Source organism: Balaenoptera musculus, chromosome 5 (assembly GCF_009873245.2).
Source record: "Balaenoptera musculus isolate JJ_BM4_2016_0621 chromosome 5, mBalMus1.pri.v3, whole genome shotgun sequence".
Taxonomy (NCBI): domain Eukaryota; kingdom Metazoa; phylum Chordata; class Mammalia; order Artiodactyla; family Balaenopteridae; genus Balaenoptera; species Balaenoptera musculus.
In genome coordinates, this window is record NC_045789.1 from 126,256,208 (window position 1) to 126,280,420 (window position 24,213).

Below are 24,213 nucleotides of genomic sequence, written 5' to 3' on the forward strand. Positions count from 1 at the left end.
TCCACAGAAAATCCTGCAAGTGGACATTTATAGCAGTTTTACTCATAACTGCCAAAAGTTGGAAGCACTAAGATGTCCTTCAATAGGTAAATGGATAAATAAACTAATATATCCAGACCATGGAACATTATTCAGCGTTAAAAGAAGTGAGCTATCAAGCCATGAAAAGGCATGGAGGAAACTTAAATGCATATTACTAAGTGAAAGAAGCTAATCTTTAAAGGCTACATTCTACGTGATTCCAACTATTCAACATTCTGGAAAATTCAAAACTAGGGAGAAAATAAAAAGATCAGTGGTTGCTGGGGTGGGGTAGGGGCGGTGAATAGGAGCACAGAGGATTTTTAGGGCAGTGAAAATACTATAATGATGGGTATATGTCATTATACATTTGTCCAAACCCACAGAATATACAACACCAAGAGTGAATCCTAACGTGAACTATGAGCTTTGCATGATTATGATGAGTCAAGTAGGTTCATCCTTATTAAAAATGTACCTTTCTGGTGAGTGATATTGATAATGGGGGAAGCTATGCATGTTTGAGAGGAGGGAGTATATGGGAACTCTCAGTACCTTCCACTTAGTTTTCCTGTGAACCTATAACTGCTCTAAAAAATTCTTTTTTTTTTAAGTCGATATAATCCCTGATACTAACAGAATAAAGGATAAACACCACAACCTCCACCCCCCCCCCAAAAAAAACCCACAATGACAGCAAATTACAGGAACTTCTGAAAGTTTAACAGCAAAAGCAAGTCTAATTGGAAGACTGGACTCTCGAACCAACCGCTCAAGCATTGTAACATATAACCCTAAAGGAAGGATTTCCAGGAACGAAGGGAAAAGTTGACTTTTCTCTGAACAGGTTTTATACAGCTTGTAGGTAGACAAACTTACGTAAACCTGATATATCCATTAATGTAGAAGAAAAGAGCTTTCCATTTAGAAACTGACCTAAGTTTGTGGAGTAGTTCTCAGTTTGTTACATATCCTTGCTGAATACCACCATCTTCTCATCTGCATAAAGTGTATCATACCAATCTCAGAGGTTTTTTTTTTTTTTTTAGTTATTTCTGAGATATACATTTTAAAGTAATAACAAGAATTATGACATAACATTATACCAGAACATATAAGATTTTTAGAAATTTCTAAAAATTTCAGAGGTCTTTTTTGATCAATACATTATCGCACGTGTGTGAGAACTCTCAAATGTGTTATTCTACAAATGGCATTAAAATTAATAGAAATTTACCAAAATAAATAATGGAGTCCATTTTCTTAAAGCACCGTATCCATTCATCACAGGTATGAGAAACTGGAGTAAGCATAGAGGTGTAAACGGGTGGTTAAGTCAAGTACTGATTTTTTCCCCCTATGCTGTTCTGTTAAGTTTAAGCATTTGGAATTCAAAAATTGTTTTAAACCCTTTACAGAACTGGAAGAAGTAGCTTTTCAGACCGTGAAGTGAGTAACTAACCAGTTGTGAATGTCTCATATCTTAGGCTACCTTTTTTATCCGTCTTGCGCGGGTCTTCCAAGAGCCGAACTGCCAACGCTCCCAGCCAACTTCTCGGCCGCCGAAGCACTTCCGGTCCTCGGCCCGCGGGCGAGCGGGTAAGGAGCCTGCCACGCATGCGCGCCCCGGCGCAGCCTCTGCGGAGCGCCCCGCCTCGTTACGTCCCCTCCAACCTCGCTAGAACGGCAACCGGCGGGAGTTTTTCAAAATGGGAGCGCGGAGGCGCCGCCCAGGCCTCGGAAGGTGCCCGGGAGACCTTTCGGTGGCTGTGGTGTCGTCGCCGGGAGCGGCGGCCTAGAGAGCCGAGCCTGATGGACGCCAAGACACGCTGCCTACTTGGAGCGCTGCCTCGAAAGGACTGCGTGAAGGGAGTTAATCCGGGGAGCACGGACCGCGGCCTGGAAATATGGCGACCTGCATCGGGGAGAAGATCGAGGTGAAAAGACTCGGCAGTCCTCAGTAGGGCGGGTGGGAGTCGGAGTGCCGGGACTCGTCGAGACCCTGGCAGGAAGGGGATAGAGCGCAGCTAACGGCTGCAGGTTGGACGCCGGAGTGCTTTGGGAGGGTCCCAACCGCCGGGGGCCCGGCTGTTTGAGGGCGGAGCGACCCGCCCCTCTGAGACGCGGGGGCGGTGGGACAGGTGTGTTGCTCGCGGCCCCGCCCTTCCGTCCCTAGGCACCGCGGCTTCATGTCAGCGATCCCGCCGGAGCTGCCGCGCTAGACCAGGGCAAGGCTATCTTCCCCTTCTCCAAGGGGATGGCGGTTACCTCCGGCGGGAGTTGCGGCGGGGTTCCGTTCAGGGCCTTAGCTCTCGGGGGCTGGCTGGAGGTGGGACGAGGATGCTGAGGCTACGCTGAGGCTGAGGAACCAGATCATTAGGGTGCTCTATCTAGAGACCAGCCTGGAAGCTCAGAGACCCGCAAGGCGTCAACATGCTGTCCACCCCAGACACCTGCTGTATCGAGGTGTGATACCTGCTTGAATTTTGAATGCAAATTCTCCTCCCGATCCATTTTAGCCTCCTTTTTCCAGCCCCTTCCTATTTTTCTTCCTTTCTACGTCGAAAATCATCACACATATTCTTTAATTTTAACTTTTAAGGATTTTAAAGTTGGAAATCTGCTTGGTAAAGGATCATTTGCTGGTGTCTATAGAGCTGAGTCCATTCACACTGGTTTGGAAGTTGCAATCAAAATGGTAAGAATATGTTAATCAGTTTCTCACTTCTACTTTGCAAGTAACTAGAGAGGTTTGCTACTTGAGATGTTAGAAACTCCTTACCTGCCAGCCTTTTCTTTATGCTGTAAAAAAACCCATTGCTTAGGCAGAAGACAGTAGTTCCAACAGTTGAACTTAAGGATCTCTTAGGAGATCCTTAACCATGCTTAAATAAGTGTTCTATCTTTACTCATGTTCATTAGATTTGGTATCTGTTCTAATTATATGTACTTGGAGTAATTGGTAGCAGTCAAAGAACAAATAATAATTTGTTTATAATAAGAAGAATATACTTGTGCATAGTTCTGTATTACACTGTAAAAAGCTAAAATACTATTCTTGATTGTTAGAAGTCAGTCTAATAGGAGTAACATAAGCAAATTAAGAAACACCTAAACCAGTAGGAAAAGGGAAGGGAAGTTTTGTTTTAAAGGTTTGCTAAATTTTATTTGTTGTTATTATCATAGATATGATGGTTGAGCTATTAAATTCTTTAAGTTGGTAGAGTGTATTAGAATGCATTGGGCAAGCTTATTGAATGTCCACTCTGTCAAGCACTCTGCTAGGTGCATGGGGAAAATAGACAACGAAATAAATTGATCTCAAAAAGAAGATAAAAGGACTTCAGAATATTTTAAAGTATACTTTCTCTTTTCAAAGTTAACATGACAACTTCACATTTGAAAGTTTATCATCAACATTTAAACCTCTCATGTTATTTTTAGATAGATAAGAAAGCCATGTACAAAGCTGGAATGGTACAGAGAGTCCAAAATGAGGTGAAAATACATTGCCAATTGAAACATCCTTCTATCTTGGAGGTAAGATACAAATTTTATAAAAGTGGCCAAGGGCATTGAATTTTTCTGTATTATAATTTATTATGCCCTTTTACATTTCAGCTGTATAACTATTTTGAAGATAACAATTATGTGTACCTAGTATTAGAAATGTGCCATAATGGAGAAATGAACAGGTATCTAAAAAACAGAAGAAAACCATTCTCAGAAAATGAAGGTAGGCTGTGCTTCTTTTATTCTTTCTTTCATTTTTCTTAAAAAAATTTTTTTTTGGAAAATACAAATTTTACTCTTTGTAGTTTTGAAGAATGTACTGTTTTATAATATTTAGTAAAACTGTTTCAGTTATTACTTTGGGCTATAAAAAGAGATTTTTTTCCCCCCCAAGTTAAAAAAGCTGTTAATTCTTATAAATAATTCAGGCATTACAGAAGTAAAGTAGAAGAAGAAATTTGCTATCCATCTTTTGCCAAAACATTTTAAATTAAGTCATTGGTCACAGATGAATGTGTATCCTTTCAAATCTAGAAAAAGCTTTTTAGAATGCTGTTGATGACTATAAAGTACTTTCTAAGTCAAACACAGTATCTGTTGAAACCATTTATTATAGAAAATGTCAAACACTGAAGTTGAGAGTAATATAATGAGCCCCTATGAACTTACCACTGAGCTTCCAAAACTATCAACTCATTGTTTCATCTGTACCCTTCTTATTCCCCCAATTCCTCAGAGTATATTGAAGCAAATCATAGACATCTTTTTATCTTTAAACGATACAGACTTAAAAAAAAAAAAAAAAAAGGAAGCACAAAGTCACTATCACACCTAATAATTCCTTACTATCAAACACATTGTCAGTTTCAGCTTCCCCAGTTTCTTATAAGTAACTTTTTTTTACAGTTCAGATCAGGATCAAGTAAGGTCCGTGTATCATCACACAAATGATTGTTTTCAAATTATCTTACCCTGCTAACTGACATTGCAGGCTAAGATTGAAAGCTAAGAAAGGTGGTTGCTGATAGGGTTTTTTGTCCATTTGATCTATATTTAACCCATTTGGAAAACAATTTGGTCATATGTGTTAAGAGTTAAGGAAATGTTCATATCCTTAGACTGAAAATAAGAACATAATACATAATAAGAAAATAAATTCATATACATATTGATGATGAGTACTGCATTTTTCATAATACTGTATAATAGTAAGGCCTTCTTAAATAAGACAACTTGCAAAAGATAGGAAGGAAATGAAGTACCAGTTTGACTAATTAAAATTAAGAATGTGTATGACAAAGGATACTGTCAACAAATTTAAAAGTTAAAGATAGGAAGAAAATATTTGTATAACAAATGGCTGTCCAATTAATATTTGAAATATAAGGCATGCCTTAAAAGAAAAGATAATTGTATAGGAAAATGGACAGGGGATGTAAGCAGACTGTTCACAGAAGAGAAAGTATAATTGGCCAATAAACATACGAAAAGATGCTCAAAATCAGTAGTAATCATAAGAATGCCAACTAAAATAATGAGTACCATTTTTTTACCCATTGGATTGAGACTACCTAATTTCAACAAGGATATGCTTGAAAATAACAGTCTTTTGGAGGGTGATTGGCAAGGTGTTAAAATACTAAATTTTATCTTTCAACCCAGTGATTCTACTTCTTGAATTTACCATAATGAAGCACCCCATATATATGCACAAGAAAACAAGCATGTACAAGAATGTTTATTGCTATATTTTTTTATAATCTTGAAATGACCCAAATATTAATCAATAGCAATTTAATAAGATGGAGATCTATGTGTACTGACATAGAAATATCTCCAAGAAATATTGTGAAGTGGCAAAAAAAAGTAATAAACTATATTTTTATACCATTTTTATATTTTAAAAACATTTATTACAGTGTATTTCTATAGATTTAAATGTACATAAGCACATGGAAGAAAAGTTTAAAAGTATATAAACTGTTAATAGTGACTACTTTTTAGGAGGGTTTGGGAGGACATCAAAGGAACTTCAGCTTGCTTTTCTTTTTTTCTCTTTTTTACAATTTGAATTATTTATGAATTGTTTAATTATAAATATTTTCTCTTTCTATGGACTTCTGGTTACCCTAGTTAACTCTAGTCACTCCCAATTCCTAATAAAATTAAGCTTCCCTTAACTGTATTTAGAAAACTCATTAGTTGGAAAGGACAAAGTTTAAAAGGAGTGCCTAGTTGTCTTAATGGGAATTATTAAAGAATATTATGAAATTATCAGAGTGGTATTTTGGCTGGTAAAACTAAGCTACAAACCAGTTTACTAACTGTCATACTGGCATATGTACTTGGGTTTCATAATGTATTCTAAATACTGAATCTTCAGATTTTCTGAATTGTAAGTTTTATTTTTTGCATTCTAACAGCTCGACACTTCATGCACCAGATCATCACAGGAATGCTGTATCTCCATTCTCATGGTATATTACACAGGGACCTCACACTTTCTAACCTCTTACTTACGCGTAATATGAACATCAAGATCGCTGATTTTGGGCTGGCCACTCAATTGAAAATGCCACATGAAAAGCACTATACTTTATGTGGAACTCCTAATTACATTTCCCCAGAAATTGCAACTCGAAGTGCACATGGACTTGAATCTGATATTTGGTCCTTGGGCTGTATGTTTTATACATTACTTATTGGAAGACCACCTTTTGACACTGACACCATCAAGAACACGTTAAATAAAGTTGTATTGGCAGATTATGAAATGCCAACTTTTTTGTCAAGAGAAGCCAAGGACCTTATTCACCAGTTACTTCGTAGAAATCCAGCAGATCGTTTAAGTCTGTCTTCAGTATTAGATCATCCTTTTATGTCCCGAAATTCTTCAACAAAAAGTAAAGATTTAGGAACTGTAGAAGACTCGATTGATAGTGGACATGCCACAATTTCTACTGCAATTACGGCTTCTTCCAGTACCAGTATGAGTGGTAGTTTATTTGACAGAAGAAGACTTTTGATTGACCAGCCACTCCCAAATAAAATGACTATATTTCCAAAGAATAAAAACTCAAGTGATTTTTCTTCTTCAGGAGATGGAAGCAGCCTTTATACTCAGTGGGGAAATCAAGAACAAGAAACCAGTAATAGTGGAAGGGGAAGAGCAATCCAGGAGGCAGAAGAAAGGCCACATTCTCGATACCTTCGTAGAGCCCATTCCTCTGATAGATCTGGCATCTCTAATAGTCAGTCGCGAGCGAAAACATATACAATGGAACGATGTTACTCAGCAGAAATGCTTTCAAAATCCAAAAGATCAGGAGTAGATGAAAATGAAGAAAGATACTCATCCACAAACAGCAATGCTAATATTCTTCACTTCTTTAAAGAAAAGACATCCAATGGTTCTGGATCTTTTGAAAGACCTGATAACAATCAAGCACTGTAAGAATAATTCTATCAAAAAGCATTTTACTTTTCGATAAACATTGTATTAGCACAAACATGAAGCTGCATCTAACTAAGGGTTACCTTTTTTCTAACCTTGTCAGATATTCCTGGGGCACTTTTAACTATGACTTCTATTTTTTAATAGGAAGAGAATCAGAATGATGATTTTGAATTGTGGTTAAGAATCTCTTAAAATGAGTGTATGTGCTCATGAATGTATTTGTAGTATGTGTTTAATACTTGGGAATTTCTAGTGTCATTTTAAATTTTATATGAAGCAGGTCTCCAGTGCAATGTATCATATATTAAACATGTCTGATTCCTAAAGTACTCTTAACAGTAACTGTACACACACACACACACACACACACACACACACACACACACACACACACACACACACACACAAATAGAGAAAGAGAAGTTGACCCTAAGTGATGAGTAATCATATTATTGACTGCTTCTCACATGAAGGCAAGTTTTTAGTGACTAGTGTTTTTCTTTTTCTGATCTTTGATTTTTATGTTTAAATTAAAAGAGGACAGTAGCCATATAGAAACGCTGTCACAGTGCCATGGGCATTTTGGCATGGGAATTTAGCTTCATAGACACAATTTAGTTATGCAAATGTTGGGTTCTACAGTTAATGTAAAAATTTTTAGGTATTCATATCAGAAGAGAGCTCCCTTTTTTAGTGTTTTTTTATCTTAAAAGGTTACTACCTGATAATTTTTTATTAGTTTATGGGAAATTTTTTTTCTTTGTTTAGCTCCAATCATCTTTGTCCAGGAAAAACTCCTTTTCCATTTCCAGACCAGACAGCTCAGACTGAAATGGTGCAACAGTGGTTTGGGAATCTGCAAATAAATGGTGAGTTTTTAATGGACTATTTAATAAAAAGTTAATGACTTGGCCACTTACCAAGCATTGCAGTTTTCTATTTGGGTTTTCTTAAGAAAATAGTGCATTTTCAATAAACTGTTACAATAATAGTAATAATAACTGTTAACACAGTTTGAGTATTTACTGTATAAGCCACTGTCCTTAATGCTTAACATATATTATTAACTTATTAAATTCTCACAAAAACCATATGAGGAAGATACTATTATTAGCCCTGTCTTACAAATGAGGAAATAGTAGTGCGCAAAGGTTAATTTGCCAAGCTGCACTATCCGTAAATACAAGAGACAGGAGTCTAACCCAAGCAGTCTGGCTCAGAGACTTTACTCTTAACCCCTCTGCTCTTGCAGCCTCTCTGTAATAAGTGCCTACTATCAGTGCCTATCAAATAATCAAAAGATGGTTGACTTTATTTTTAAGTAGAAGGTGATGTGGACCATCATAGTGTACCAATGGGACCTCACATACACTAAAATACACAGCTACTAAAACCTAAACATTTTTAAACAGCTGTCATCCAAGTCATTATTTTATTTATAGATACAGAGTTTGAAAGTTAAACATTTCTCATTATTGAACATGACATTCACAGAAGGTGGGTTGGAAAATAATGATGGAAAAAAGAGAATAAAAAAGAAACATATGGAGAGGAGGAGAGAATTTTTTACTAAGTATCATGTTACCTCAGACAAAGTACATAATATGGCTGTAATTTAAGCAGAGAGTTGTTATGTCACCTCAAGAGTCTGTTTTTTTCATGTATATTATTTTCAAGGGCCCAAAAGAATTAATCTTCTCATGTGTACTTTTCAAAGATGATAATTCAAGTTTATGTTTTTTAAAACTACAAAACTGCCATGTGCTTAATCTTGCACTTAACCTTCTATTGTGTTTATAGATACTTTTATTTGGTAACATGGACATGTCTGAAGTAACCTGTTTATAATACTCTAGTAGTGCTGCTACAATTTTAAAGTATATTATTTGATATAAGATATTTTCTGTCATAATGGGAGTTATGGAGGGAGGCACTTAAAAGTCATTTAAGGGGAAAGCTGAGATATAGATTTTTAGAGTTTAGCATTAGAAAAATTGCCTTACAAAGTTTTATATAGTCTAATCATTTTAAGGGCTTAAAAAAAAAATAATGTTCCCACGTGAACTCTAAAACTATATAAAATTTAAATGGGTAAAGCTCAAGAACTGTTTTAGAAATGTGGGTACAAATATATTTGTAATATTAAGTATTAATAATAAACCTATTTCATATATTTTAGAGTGTTTTGGTTTTAGTTGCATATTTTGTAAGTGAAGATGAAATAGTCCTTAGCTTAAAGAGAGTGAATTTACATGTTATGTAGAATGATTACCTGGGAACTCCTCTCAAATCTGTATTTGTTGCAGCATTGGCAGTTGCTTTAGTATTAGTAGGTGACCCTAGGTGACTAGTTTTTGCTTTGATTGAAAAATTAATTTCATATTAATATCTTTTCTTTCTTAGTCTTAGATTAAAGGGATTCCTTTGCAGGCTGGCTTAAAATATCCTTTAAAGTCACTATTTTATTTTGCCATATCTTTTTGTTGTTTTTTTTTTTTATTGGCCGAGCCGTGCAGCTTGTGGTATCTTAGTTCCCCAACCAGGGATTGAACCTGGGCCCTTGGCAGTGAAAGCGCCAAATCCTAACCACTAGACCACCAGGGAATTCCCTTTTGCAAATCTTAAACTGAAAAATTACAAGCTTTTTTTTTAAACTAGATTTCTTTTGTTCCTCAGGAAAAGAATGCTATTGTAACCAGCATGACACTGTTTTGTGTAGACTTGACTTTTTAATTATTCACTAAATTGCTTTATTCTATGTATATTATAGCTCATTTAAGAGAAACTACTGAGCGCAACAGCATTAGCCCAAACAGAGATTTCCAGGGTCATCCAGATTTGCAGGACACATCAAGAAATGCCTGGACTGATAGAAGAGCCAACAAGAGCCCCGATGCTTCTGATAATGCGCATTCTGCAAAACAGTTGAATACCATGAAATATATGACTGCATTTCACAGTAAACCTGAGATAATTCAACAAGAATCTATTTTTGGCTTAGATCCTTCTTCCGAACAAAGCAAGACGAGGGGTATGGAGCCACCATTGGGTTATCAGAAACATACATTACGAAGCATTACATCTCCTTTGACTGCTTACAGGTTAAAACCAATCAGACAGAAAACCAAGAAGGCTGTGGTATGTCTATTATTTTTCTAAATCACTAGATGATATTTTCCTTGAGTATATGGTTTCTGGTATCAAACATAATGATATCTTTTCAGTTCCCTATAGTGTTCCTGTATTTTTGATACGTACTTGATAAACTCACTTAAAAGAGACTGGGTGTTTATGGAAAAATAGCTGTTGTTTCCTTCTGGGTACTTTAAGAATGGTGAATTGATAGTAATTTTTGAATTTTAAATTATTGATAATGAAAAACATTTAAAAGTAATACTGGCTAAATACTGTGTTAAATATTAATCACTAAGTTAATATTTAATACTATCTTTTGCTTTTGTTTTCATTGTTTTACATTTAATCTAGTCTCAAAAAGATAAACTAGAAAATATAACTTTAACATCTGAAACTATTTAAAGAAAAGGAGTATGCACAAAATTAAGTATAGGATTTTTCTTTTTAATGTCATGTGTGCATTGGGAATGGTGATTTTGATTTTTTAATTCCGTCTTCATCCTGTTTGTCCGTTTTCCCTTTCACCCAGTCTTGCCTTTATTTGGCGTGCTATTGTCTTTTCAAGCCCTTAAATTCTCCACCCTACCTTCTGCTTTCTTTCTGCTCACTGGTTATCATTTCACACTTCATTATACCTTCTTTCCTTTGCTCCTTATGTTTCACAGTTGTGCTGAAATACACCTGTGGTCTAGACAGTTGCAGTGAAGCAGCTATTTGATTTTTACTTTAATTTTTGTTTCTGCCATGGTTAAGTACTTTTCTGTTAACTAATATGTATGTCAGAACTGTTCTGGTAAATAAGAGAATTGTTACTGATTTTAGTTTTATTTTTTTTTTTAGGTGAGCATACTTGATTCAGAGGAGGTATGTGTGGAGCTTCTAAAGGAGTATGCATCTCAAGAATATGTGAAAGAAGTTCTTCAAATATCTAGTGATGGAAATATGGTAATGTGGATTTCCTTTATTATCTTGCAGCTTCATCACTTAAGCATTTAGCATTCCATTCGTTCTCTAATGATATTTAAAAAACAATTTTTAGTCACTTTTCCTGATATGATAGTATCTCTGGAATTCAAAAACTAAAATAGCATACTGCATAACATTTAAATAAATTAGTGTGGTGTAAAAAATAATTATAACTAGGAACAAAATCTAAACTTTAGGCTTAAGTTTAAAAAGCAAAAAAATTACTTTTAGAGAATATTTAGCATTTTCAATAAAAATAATATACATATGAGCTCTTTTTATAATTTTAGTAACAAAATATAGTGCTCTAACTTAATGGCATATAATCAGAATTCTTAAAACTTTTTTGCCAGATCACTATTTATTATCCAAATGATGGAAGAGGTTTTCCTCTTGCAGATAGACCGCCCTCACCTACTGACAACATCAGTAGGTACAGTTTTGACAATTTACCAGGTATGTAGATTTACCAGGGAATAAACTTAGATAATGGATTTATATATACATATACTCTATACTGTGGGTATCATAAATTGTAAATATTTTGGCTTCAGTCGGGATGCAGGTTATGTTCTTATAACTTTATATCTGGTGGGATGTGCTATACCTTACTAATCCAATGTTTAGTCATATTCTGTGTTATAATGGTATTTTATTGTTTACTTAAGTAAAAACTAACTCTAGGATATTAGTCATGTGTCACACAAATATAATTTGTACACTTGTATAGTTACAATTTGTGTAGAATCATGTTAAAAATTCAACATGAAGTATCTGGTTTTTGACTTTTGAAATCATTACTGTGCTACATAATGATCACTTGTAATTGTGGTTAACCAAATTTGGCTCCTGGTTTAGCTTCTGGATATTATGAATTGGGAAATTAAGTACTGAGTAGTGAGACTTCCCTAAGGTAACTTAGAAACAAATAAGAGAACCTATCTAATCTAACTCTGTTAGAAATTAAAACACGTAGACAAGACTATCAAATACTATAAATGACCATAGTTACAGGGAACTGCTAAAATTTACTACTCTATGCTTTACTAATATAAAAAGTGCTACATTTCTTTTCCTAAAAGTCATTTGGTTCTGATATCTCAGGTAGAACTCTTTTCATTTCATTTATTAAAACTTTTCCTGGAGTCATTATCTTACTTTTAATAAGGAGTCAGTGATTCAAAGTAAGAGATTTTTTAAATAATCATGATACTGGGACTTCCCTGGTGGTCCAGTGGTTAAGACTTCGCCTTCCAACGCAGGGGGTGTGGGTTCGATCCCTGGTCGAGGAGCTAAGATCCCACATGCCTCATGGCCAAAAAACCAAAACAGAACAGAAGCAATGTTGCAACGAATTCAATAAAGACTTTAAAAATGGTCCACATCAAAAAAATCTTTAATAAATAATCATGATACTAATCATCAGATTCTGTTATATACTTCTTAGGAATTTTATTATACTGTCTTTAGTTTTCATTAAAATAGTAGACTTACATCTCTAAAATATTTTTGTTTGGGTGATGGGATTGTTAACTTTGGGTAATGGGATTATTAACTTTCAACTTGAATTTTTGAGGAAGAGTAGAAATAAATGTTAGACTGTTACGGAATTTATGTCAACACTTTATTCCCTAATGTTAGGTAACTTTTTTGTTTTCTCTCCCTAGAAAAGTACTGGCGAAAATATCAATATGCTTCCAGATTTGTGCAGCTTGTAAGATCTAAATCTCCCAAAATCACTTATTTTACAAGATATGCTAAATGTGTTTTGATGGAGAATTCCCCTGGTGCTGATTTTGAGGTTTGGTTTTATGATGGTAAGTGCCATTTAGAAATGGTAATTTTTTTCCCTTTAGTTTGTAACTTAGTAGTTGTGGGTTTTTTTGGTTTTTTGTTTTTTGTAAATTCAACACAGTGAGATTTATTTATTTATTTTATTTACGGCTGCGCTGCATGGCTTGCGGGGTCTCAGTTCCCCGACCAGGGATTGAACCCAGGCCACAGCAGTGAAAGCTCTGAATCCTAACCACTAGACCACCAGGGAACTCCCCAACACAGCGAGGTGTGTGTGTGTGTGTGTGTGTGTGTGTGTGTGTGTGTGTATCCATACATAAAAATTATACAGCACAGTATACTATATGTCAAATGTTAATCAAAATTTATATATACTTGCTTGTAAACAATTTATTCTCTAATATGTATATTAATTCTCTTTCCCCTTTTGGCTCCAGTTTAACAACATTCTGATTGATATTATAAAAAATAACATGAAATAAACAATATCCTGTTTCTTATTAGAAATTTAAATGGACACATACCAAATTTTTAGAATAATAAATATCACAAAAGGATAAGGTTGAACCAGAGAATTTTCTTTTCTAAATCTATAAAGATGTTTACTTTTTAATCTGTAAAGTTTCCTCCTTTAAGGGACACATAGTACATACACTCACACAGTACACATAATTATAGCTGTCCTTCACTTATGTTTTTGTATGAGAGTAGTGGTTTTTTAAAAATATAAAAGTATCAAACTTAAGCCAGTTATATGCGGAAAAGAAAAATGGCCTATATTTTTTGAATACTACTTTGAGAGCCTCATTTTATTAATGGCCAATAAGTGAATGTAAATGTTACCTTGATCTAGGAGTCATTATGTACTGGGGTATGATAATGAATATAAATCTAGGAATATTTAAAGAAATAATAAAGGGTTTTCTGCTTAATTTTTAAGGAGCAAAGATACACAAAACAGAAGATTTAATCCAGGTGATCGAAAAGACTGGCAAATCTTACACCTTAAAAGGTGAAAGTGAAGTTAATAGCTTGAAAGAGGAAATAAAAATGTATATGAACCATGCTAATGAGGTATGTACCGACTTTTAGTAGGTTTTTTCTTACCAATTAATAATAATACAAATGACGTAGATGAAGTAATGACAGAAAGCACTCTTTTGAAATAGGGCCACCGTATTTGTTTAGCACTGGAATCCATAATTTCAGAAGAGGAAAAGAAAAGTGGAAGTGCTCCCTTTTTCCCAATAATCGTAGGAAGGTAAATGTTTGAAAATTTATTAAATATGGCTAAAATGTGTAGAAATGTTTTTTTTAAAAAACCAGTTTAGTGTTTACATTATGAACATTCTTTTGTTTTCTATAAATTGAAAGCTTTAAAGGAATGTATTTGACATATCTTTCTCCTTCAGAAAACCTAGCAGTACTAGTTCACCTAAGGCCTTCACACCTCCTCCTTCCGTGGATCCAAACTACCCAATGAGAGAGACACCATCTCTGAATAGAATGATCATAAATAGTGCTGCTTCTCCAAAACAGGCACCAATACTTAATCCTTCTGTAAGTAAATATATGTCACTTCTGTACTTTAAACTCTTCAATGATTGCCTAATGTCCTTGATATAAACTAAAACACCCTACTGTGGCCTTACTATCACCTACCTACTTTTCCAGTCTCATTCTGAGCTACCCCACACTCTCTGTGCCTAGTTCCTTGATTAAGCCAAACTCTCAGGGCCTTTTCACATGCTGTTCACTTGACCTGGAACTCTTTTCCCGAACCCCTTAATGGCTAATTCTTTCTCATCTTTCAGGTCTCAGTTTAAATATTACCTCAGCAAGGCCTAACGTGACTCCTCTGGGAAAAAGCTAAATATATTAACATATACATTGTTTTATTTTTACTAGTAAAATATCATTAACTGCCTTAATATCCATGATAGAATCATGGTTAAACAAACTTATATTTTTACTCAATGAACTATCATGCCAATAAAAACTATATAGCAATGTAGTAAAGTGCGAGATTAAAGAAATAGATCTCTGTGTGTGTATATGGGTATGTGTCTATTCACACACACATACATACTGTAATTGCAGCTATGAAAAATTATACCTTGGGAAAAAAAGACAAAAGAAATCTACCAAAATCAAAACAGTAGTTGTGTGATTTTTTTTCCTATTTTATACTTTTCCAATTTTCTGTAATGTGATTGTATTTTTTTAATTTTGTTTTTTAAAAATTAATTTAAGATAATGACAATCCGGTCATCATCTACTTTTGCTGAAGTTGGCTTATTAGAATGCTAAGGAATAATATCTTCCTTTCTTTTATTGTTTGTAGATGGTTACAAATGAAGGACTTGGCCTTGCAGGTGCAGCTTCTGGAACTAACAGCTCTCCTAGTAGTCTAAAAGATTGTCTCCCTAAATCAGCACAACTTTTCAAGTCTGTTTTTGTGAAAAATGTTGGTTGGGCTACACAGGTGAGAAGTTAGATTTCTCTTTGCAAGACAGTTTTTACACCTTTTTTGCATTGATTATATCATTAATAATTTTCACATTTTTTTATATGTATACAGATGGAAAGCTCTAGATATTGTTGATAACAAATTGCCTGCTAGGGCCTAGGTGACCTGTTTTTGCCATTTGTTTTTAAAGTAGAGGTCATGATGATGGCTAAACATTAGGATTTGAGAATGCCCAGGGTGTCGTAAGTTTTAGAAAGTATTTGTAATCTATGTTAATAGAGTAACTTTTATATGGCAGAAAAGAATTCTTGCATCTAAAAATGAGGTCTACATTGAGTTTCAAACTTAAAGAATTTTATGTAGGTGTAAACTTAGATTTGTATATTTTCTGAAAGCTTGAACTTTGGAGATGTTTGAGCACAGCACATGTAATTTTTACTTAGCAGTGAAGTAAAATACAGCCTAGTCCTTTATGGGGGTAGGAAATAACGGGAAGGGAACTCAGCATTTGTTGAGTACATGCTATGTGGTACCATGTTTTCCACATACATTGTCTCATTTACCAAAATAAAACCTAGTAAAGTTGATGTTATCGCCTTTCATAGATAGTAAAATTATGGCTCATAATGGATGGTTGACTTGCACATTCCTACTAGTTAGTCTGCAGAATCTGGATGTAAACCCAGGTCTATTTGATTCCAGTGTCCATGTCTTCTCTGTACTCTGTTTGGAGTGGCACATTGTAAACATCAGTGACTAAAGAAACCAATTTTAAAAGCAAAGATGTAACATTCTCAAGCACAATAGAAATTCTTTTGGCCTAAGAACAAAGAATAGAGGGAAATTCTAATTTAAGAAAGTGTTGCTTGGTTATTTCCTAAATCTCTTCTTGGTTAGAAATACGATGGGAAAGGAAAAAGAAAAAAATAGCTTGCTCAGATATCCTAGTGGAAATGAATGGGAAACAGGATTTATGTAGAATAATTTTAATTTATGATGCCCTATCCATTAAAGGAATAATCTGAAAAAGATATGAATATTCTCAAATGTTACTACCATCACAGCCCCAAATTTGTAGTTACCTGAAGGGTTTTGTTTTTTTTTTAAACTATATGAAAAACCTGTTAAACATGAGTACCTTTTAAGAACTTCATATCCTCTATAGTAATTTTGCTTGCTTATTACTTTTCTAGTTAACTAGTGGAGCTGTGTGGGTTCAGTTTAATGATGGGTCCCAGTTGGTCGTGCAAGCAGGAGTGTCTTCTATTAGTTATACATCTCCAGATGGTCAGACATCTAGGTAAGTTCTTAAAATACTGGTTGAGATTCAGCTCTTTGCTCTAATTTTGTTTTATCTATATGATGAAATAAATGACTTAATAAAGTTACTATTTTCATGTTGACAAAGTTCATATTATTATTTAAACTGTTAAGTATTCATAGCGGCTCATATAGTCTTTTTAATGCATATTTTATGAGTATTTACAGGAATGCAGGGTAATTGGTACGGATTATCCACTCCAAGTGGTTAGATTCCTTTAGCCTTCTTATTCCTTCAGTCTAACTAGGTTGGCCCTTTTCAGAAGTAATGGACTTCTAAGTTCAAAGTAATATACTTAGACAATTTACATAAAAGATCACAGAAACAAGGAAGCTGTCTTTTAAAAGATAACCAGATTATTTTTCCCAAATGAAAGGCTGTATCCCCTGATCTAGCGTAAAGTGATTAATGTTTAAAAGACTTTTTTGAATGTATATATTCATTCTAAATGAGGATGTATGCCAGGCTAATAAGTATGCTAACAAGGAGGATCTGGGAATAGCAAGAATAAGCAGTAGTTTGGTCTCCACATTTCAAACCATTACTTACTAAAAAGAGGTGGGGTGCCAACAGTGCCAGTACAAACACGCTACTTTATGAAAAGTGCATATTGTAGAGAAAATAATTGGTACAAATATAATTTGTGGATATCTACCAACTGCTTTTGTGTGTATATATGCAGTACCATCATTTAAAGAACTCATAAAGTAAGAGGTTTTGTTAAATCAACTCTTTCAAATGCTCCAGAAAGTGGAAAGATACAGATATAAAATGGGTAGAACCTGTGTTCAGAAAATAAAAGTTCAGATTTTACTTGATATGGTCATATGGAAATTTTTAATATTTAATAGAAATGTATTTATAATGTGTTTAGCTTAGTATTTTCTTTAAATTAGGGTCTTCAATTTAATGAGGAAGCCAGATTTTCAGCTTGCTTTAGAAATTATAAAGTCCGTTCAAGTTTTTTGACCTAATTTTCTTTTTATTATTTAAATACATTTAGAAATTGGTCTATTTTAAAAGGAAACAGGGACTTCCCTGGTGGTCCAGTGGTTAAGACTTCACCTTCCAGTGCAGCGGGGTGCAGGTTCAATCCCTGGTCGGGGAGCTGGGATCTCACATACCTCGCAGCCAAAGAACAAAAACATAAAACAGAAGCAATGTTGTAGCAAATTCAATAAAGAATTTTTTAAAAATGGTCCACATCAAAAAAATCTTTAAAAAATAAAAATAAGTAAAGGAAACAAATTGAGTATGCTTAATTTAAGTATCTAATAAATAATTTTGTATGATCTCTCTGAAGTGCCTTTGCCATTGAAGAATTACTGAAAAATATAATGTGCCTTTTGGTACTCTTACAAACCAAGTGACTAAGTTATAATTTTATATTTTTCTCTTTCATTCACTTAGGTATGGAGAAAATGAAAAATTACCAGAATACATCAGACAGAAATTACAGTGTCTTTCTTCCATCCTTTTGATGTTTTCTAATCCAACTCCTAGTCTTCATTGATTGAAGCTCCTTTTAGATATATATATAAGTAAGTTTAATAAATAACGTTTTTGTTGGCTTTCAAGTAAAGTGACTTTTTTCATTTTAAAAAACTTCTTCAGAAAGCCTTTCTATAAAAGAGAATTTTAATCTATACCATAACAGATGTATTCTAATGAGAGAACAAAGCAGAATGAAACTTGAGTCACTTACAAAATGTAGTGGTCGTAGACTAAAATAGGACACCTAACTTTGCTCTTAGAACATATACTCCTAAAATTACTGTGTTCATGTATTTGTATTGAACAATGTTTTAAAGCAAAAATATAAATGGTGTGTGGTATATTTGTGCTTTTATTTTTTTCCCTACTTCTTAGACATGCTAAGAATCATGGACAAAACATGCTGGAGTTTCTGTATTTTGAACATGTAAATAATGTGTATTTATGTTACAAGTAACATATGTAAACATGTATATTTGTTTTATATTTATTTTTGTAGCACTAGTTTGTGATGAAACATTTCTGAAAATGCATTTGATTAAAAAAATAATAAATACAGTGTTACTTTATCTTTTGATTTATTTAATTAAATACTTAATTTAGGGACTTCCCTGGTGGTGCAGTGGTTAAGAACCCACCTGCCAATGCAGGGGACATGGGTTCAATCCCTGGTCCACGAAGATCCCACATGCCGTGGAGCAACTAAGCCTGTTCACCACAACTACTGAGCCTGTGTGCTGCAACTGCTGAAGCCCGTGCGCCTACAGTCCGTGCTCTGCAACGAGAGAAGCCCGCACACCGCAACGAATAGTAGCCCCAGCTCGCCACAACTAGAGAAAGCCCGCGCGTAGCAACGAAGATGAAAACGCAGCCAAAAGTTTTTTTAAAAAAAGAAAAACATATAATTTAAAGTAAGTTACATAGTAAACTCATTTCTAATTTTTTTGCCAGTTTAAGAGCCAATTAAATTTTTTAAATTAATTTTTCAAATGGTAAGTACATTGTTTCTCTACCTTTATCTGAAAATATCTGTATATTTTAATGATAAACATTTTAACACTGAAGACCTCAACAATGCAATTAACTAACATGAGAAAAAAGAATATTTGATAGTGGAACAGCAATTCTTAATGAAATACTCAAGGTAAAATAGGAATAGAATGAAACTACTTAAATATAAAGACTGTTAATGCTTCCTGATTTTTATAATCAGAGAAATATTGGAGCCAATTCCATTAAATAGTCAGGAATACCCAATGTCACAATTATTCAGCATTGTTTTGGAGGTTGTTACCTACGGCAATGAGAAGAAAAATAATAATTTGTAACATAAGTTGCACAGTTAATAAGAAAAAGACAACCCAATAGAAAAATGGGCAAAAGATATGAACAGATAATTCACAAAGGAGAAAATCCATATAACGAATCAAAATCCATATAATATACTCAACCACATCTGTAGTCGGAGAAATACAAGATTAAAACAAAAATCATTTCCCTTTATGAAAGATTCATAAAAAATAATAATAGTGGTACAATGAGCAGGGCATTCTCAGGTGTTGTTGATTACAGTGTAAATGATAAAGCAATTTGGCAATATCTATTAGAATTATTTTAATACACAGGTAATCCAACTTTGGGGAGGAAAATTATGTAAACCCTTCTCTTAGGAATAAAAATATGATTAGAAGAAAGAATTTCCTCTTAAAAATGGAAATAATTGAAGTCCTAGCTTAATTTTGAAGGCTAAAGACTCAAATACATTTTGCTTTGACAGAATTTAGGTGTATTTTTTTTTATCATCTTCTTAATAAGTCTTAATGTGTCTTTATGTTTCAGGTATTTCTCTTATACGTACTATACAGCTGAATTTTTTCAATCCAATGTAATAAGCTCTGTAGTCTACTTTGTTTACATTTATTATCATTTCTGATTTATTTTCACTGTTTGTCATTACAGTTCTGTTGCATTTACTTCCCATCTTATTCTGTGTTTTCTACTAACCATACTTCTTCTTTGCTTTATCTTCCTTTCCTCCCTTCTTTCATGTTGAATTTCCTTTTCATATGCATATTTAAATTTTCTTTCAGCAGATTTTTCTTGGATTAAAGTTTTTAGAATTTGTTCTGTTTCATTGCTTTTGGTTTTCTTCTTCAAGGAGTTCTGCTATATGTATGTTAAATCACCTGTGCCTAATTTTTATATCCATCACTTTCTCCACATCATTTTTTTCTCTATTTCTGTTATTTTAATTTTCCTCCATCTTCAGTTTCCCTTAAGAAGTTATCTGTGGCATCTTATTTACTCTTGTGTTCCTTCTAATTTGTTCTTCATGTCTGAAATTATTTTTTAAGTTTCTTATTCTTTCCTGAGCTCTGCCAGCAATATTTTCATACCTTCCTATTATCTTATTTCTCTAGTTCATTGGGAAATTTTCCCATTTCTGTTTTTCAAATTACGATGTTATTTTTTAATCTTTCCATTCCTTTGTAATTTCTTTCATCTCATTTTATAATACATTCTGTTTTTATCTGCTTTATGGGCATATCTGTCTGGCATGCCTTTGTTGTCTATGAGAACATTAGTTCAACTGCACTCTTCCTGTTTCTTCTCAGTATTTATTCCAGTAAATGGCATCTGCATCACTAGCTGTTCATGTCAGAATCCTGGAACTCATTCTTAACACCTTCTTTTACCTCATCTAATCACCAGTTAATCCTGCCAACTCTACCTCTAAAATATATTTTACATACTTTTAATTCCCAATTCCACTGTCAGTTCCCTAATTCAAGTCACCAGCATCACTCATCTGAACTACTGCAATAGCCTCCTGCTTGTCTCTGAACATCTACTCTTGCCTCCTGTGTGAGTCAGGGTTTTTACTTGCAAACATCAAAATCTAACCTAGTTAGTTTACACAGAGAATATATTTATTAAAGGATATCAGCTCACAGACCCTCGAGGAGGGAAAGAGATTCAGGCTTTGCAGCTAAAAACAATGGCTGAATCACAGTGTAGGAGCTTCCCCAGAAGAAGACATCCTAACAACCCTGCTCAGCACAGACCCCACAGCCATGCTGTTGAAGCTAGGGGACTAGGTTCTGGGAGCTCTGGCTGCTTTCTCAGAATTCAGCCACTGACCTTGCTCCCTCACCGAAGTCAGTTTTGCTTATGCTGCTCACTTCCTCTTCTTGCTCAGTTCCTTATGAAGTTTCACATTGGAGGCATGTACTGGCAGAGCCAGAAACACAAGCTCATGCCTTGGCTGCAAAGGTAGAGAGAACGAATGCATTTCGGCTTCTATCTAAAAGGAGAGGCCCAATGTGAGAAATTCTCCAAATGTAGAAGGGTCTGCAGGAAATGAAGAGTGGTCACATACATGATAAATGTCCTCCACATCCATTCCAATTCATACTTCACACTGCAGCCAGCTCATTCTAAACTACACAGCTGATTATGTTACTAAACGTTAAATTAATTGTGGAAATTTAAAAACACACAGAAGTACAGATATACCAGGATAAGGAACCTCCATGTGTCTCCCACCCAACTTCAACAAATATTTTGCCAATCTTGTTTCATCTCTCTTACTGATATCCTTCCCCAACTGGAGTATTCTGAGGCAAATCCCAGAAATCATATAATTTCTATCATAAATTCTTTAGTACCTTTAACAGATAAGGAGCTTTTAAAAGCATAACCAATAACACATATCTCAGAATTAACAGTAATTCCTTAATATCATTTAATGGTGAGTCCAGTTTCAAATTTCTCCGATTACCTCAAAAATACCCCTTTTACCTTTGACTTAAAACAAGATCCAAAATAAGATCTATATAATGCATTTGTTTTATATATCTCTGAAGTTTCTTTTCATCTATGACTGCTGATCTCTCAACTTTTATTTTTTCCATGCCATTTTTTTTTTTTTTTTTAATTTTAAGAAACTGGACCATTTGTCTATAGAATATGTCATCTTCTGGGCTTAGATGATTACTTCCTAGAGGTGGCTTTTAGTTGTGCCTTTCGTATTTCCTGTAAACTGGCAGTTTATATCTACGGGCTTGATTAGATTCTGACTCAGTGTTGTTTGGCAGGAACACTTTCATAGGTGGTGCTGAGTACTTGCTGCTGCATCAAGTCAGGAGGCACGTAACGCTGACCCACTTTTAATGATGTTAAGAGTGATCCGTGCGTTCAGGTGTTGTCGGCTTCCTCCATCCTTTGGAAAGTTCCTCAATAATCTTCCACCTCAGTAGTTTTATCATTCACTGATGAATGGTGCCCATATCTATATAATATTATTTCACTAAAGGATGCTAGATGGGGGTTTTTCTATTATTCCCTTGTATTTATTAGCTTGGATTATTCTATAGGAAATAACTTTCCCTCATCAATATTTTATTACCCTGAAGTTTAGATACAGGAGAGGCAGAAGAGAAGCTTAAAAGTCTTTATTTCCTGGTTTTTAGAGTAAAGAGTTAAAGCCCTAGCAACCTCCAAAGGTGACCAGTGTGTTTCTTACTTTTAATATCATTATGAACTCATAGATTTTCACACATTCGATCTGTTTAAATTGGCTGCAGATATTATTCTTCTCAATGCCTTATTTTATTTTTATTTTTTTTAATATTCATTTATTTATTTTTAGCTGTGTTGGGTCTTCGTTTCGTGTGAGGGCTTTCTCTAGTTGCGGCAAGCGGGGCCCACTTCATCGTGGTGCAGGGGCCACTCTTCATCGCGGTGCGCAGGCCTCTCACTATCGCGGCCCCTCCCGTTGTGGGGCACAGGCTCCAGACGCACAGGCTCAGCAGTTGTGGCTCACAGGCCCAGTTGCTCCGCGGCATGTGGGATCTTCCCAGACCAGGGCTCGAACCCGTGTCCCCTGCATTAGCAGGCAGATTCTCAACCACTGCGCCACCAGGGAAGCACTCAATGCTTTAATTGTCTCATTTTTGGCTAGTATAAGTTCCTTTATTTGATTCCTGGGTCCTTTTGGCAAGACAAGCCACAAAACAGAGAATGCCTAAAAATAAAGTCAAACAGAGGTATGCTGAACTAAAAAGAAAAGACTGAGTCCTGATGACATTATTTGGACTTCTAGCTCCAATCATGCCTAAAGTTAAAATACTAAACTCTTACTTGCCACTGGAGGAGTCCTAATGCTTAGGGCCTAAAGGCCTCGCATTGTCCCTCTACAGCCTCAACTAACGGGACTCTTTTTCCCAATCACTATTCTCTGGCCACCTTGCACCTATTTTAGTTCTGGGAAAGCTCCAAGATCCCTTCCTTGTCTTCCTTTGGGCTAAGATATGTGTTGGTGTAATCCCCCAGAGAAGAAAGTACTCTCAATAAAAAGACGGGGGCAGTCATTTTTGCAAGGTTACAGTTTATCTGAAGTTTATTCAATATTGTAAATCTTTAGAAGTTGGGAAGCTTCTCTATATCATATTCTTGCATGGAAACGGTCTAGCTACTGATATTATGCTAAGATAAAAGTACCCGTCAGTGGGCTTCAAATTATGTTTCTCAAATATTTCTGCTAATAGGAGTCACTGGTATAGGTAACTTAAATTACCCTACAATTAGCAATTAATTAACTGCAACTTTATGGGCTATTTTCATCACTATGAAAAATACAGTAGTTAAGAATGTAGATTTTGAAGACAGTGTTACTTAGATAAGTACCTTAATTTCTCTGTGCCTCTGTTCCTTCATCTGTAAAATGGGAATCATAATAGGATCTTCACTCTGTAAGATTACTATGAGAATTAAACAGTACATTACACATTACCTGTAATATGGAAAGAACTCTATAAAATAGTTTGCCATTATCATTCTCCTCATTACCATTATTGTTATTTCTATCATGCATATTATCGAAACCAAGAGTGGAGTTTATGCTTTAGGATTAGAAGTTACCTAAAAAAATGTAAGACAGAGGAAGGAGCTGCAGAACATCAGAGAAGAAGGATCACAGGACTTACCCAAAGAGCCAGAAACCTGGCTATGGCCCTGATAAATCTAAATGAAGCAGAATCT

The 24,213-nt window shown here is 34.8% G+C and overlaps 1 protein-coding gene across 5 annotated transcripts; it reads left to right on the forward strand.

Annotated features, from left to right (window-relative positions):
- The first annotated feature begins 1,693 nt into the window (after positions 1-1,693).
- Positions 1,694-22,793, forward strand: PLK4 (polo like kinase 4). Of its 5 annotated transcripts, XM_036852580.1 has the most exons (17): positions 1,698-1,958; positions 2,624-2,719; positions 3,466-3,561; positions 3,643-3,757; positions 5,958-6,984; positions 7,760-7,860; positions 9,993-10,129; positions 10,967-11,071; positions 11,446-11,548; positions 12,760-12,909; positions 13,827-13,960; positions 14,056-14,147; positions 14,299-14,446; positions 15,231-15,371; positions 16,550-16,656; positions 18,088-18,218; positions 18,775-22,793. In XM_036852580.1, exons 1-16 carry the CDS (start codon positions 1,929-1,931, stop codon positions 18,188-18,190), a joined length of 2,685 nt encoding a protein of 894 aa, XP_036708475.1. In that variant the 5' UTR covers positions 1,698-1,928; the 3' UTR covers positions 18,191-18,218; positions 18,775-22,793. The 5 variants fall into 5 exon arrangements, with proteins under 5 accessions (XP_036708472.1, XP_036708475.1, XP_036708474.1 ...); XM_036852577.1 differs by lacking the exon at positions 18,775-22,793 and having other exon boundaries at positions 1,694-1,958; positions 9,762-10,129; positions 18,088-18,697; XM_036852579.1 differs by lacking the exon at positions 18,775-22,793 and having other exon boundaries at positions 18,088-18,721.
- Positions 22,794-24,213: the final 1,420 nt, after the last annotated feature.

Bases quoted from the DNA above. Each gene is read 5' to 3' on its own strand.
- PLK4 (XM_036852576.1), top strand. From the start codon at position 2,455: ATGCTGTCCACCCCAGACACCTGCTGTATCGAG. The intron at 14,447-15,230 runs GTAAGTAAATAT...TATTGTTTGTAG, and splicing joins CACCAATACTTAATCCTTCT to ATGGTTACAAATGAAGGACT. The intron at 15,372-16,549 runs GTGAGAAGTTAG...TTACTTTTCTAG, and splicing joins ATGTTGGTTGGGCTACACAG to TTAACTAGTGGAGCTGTGTG.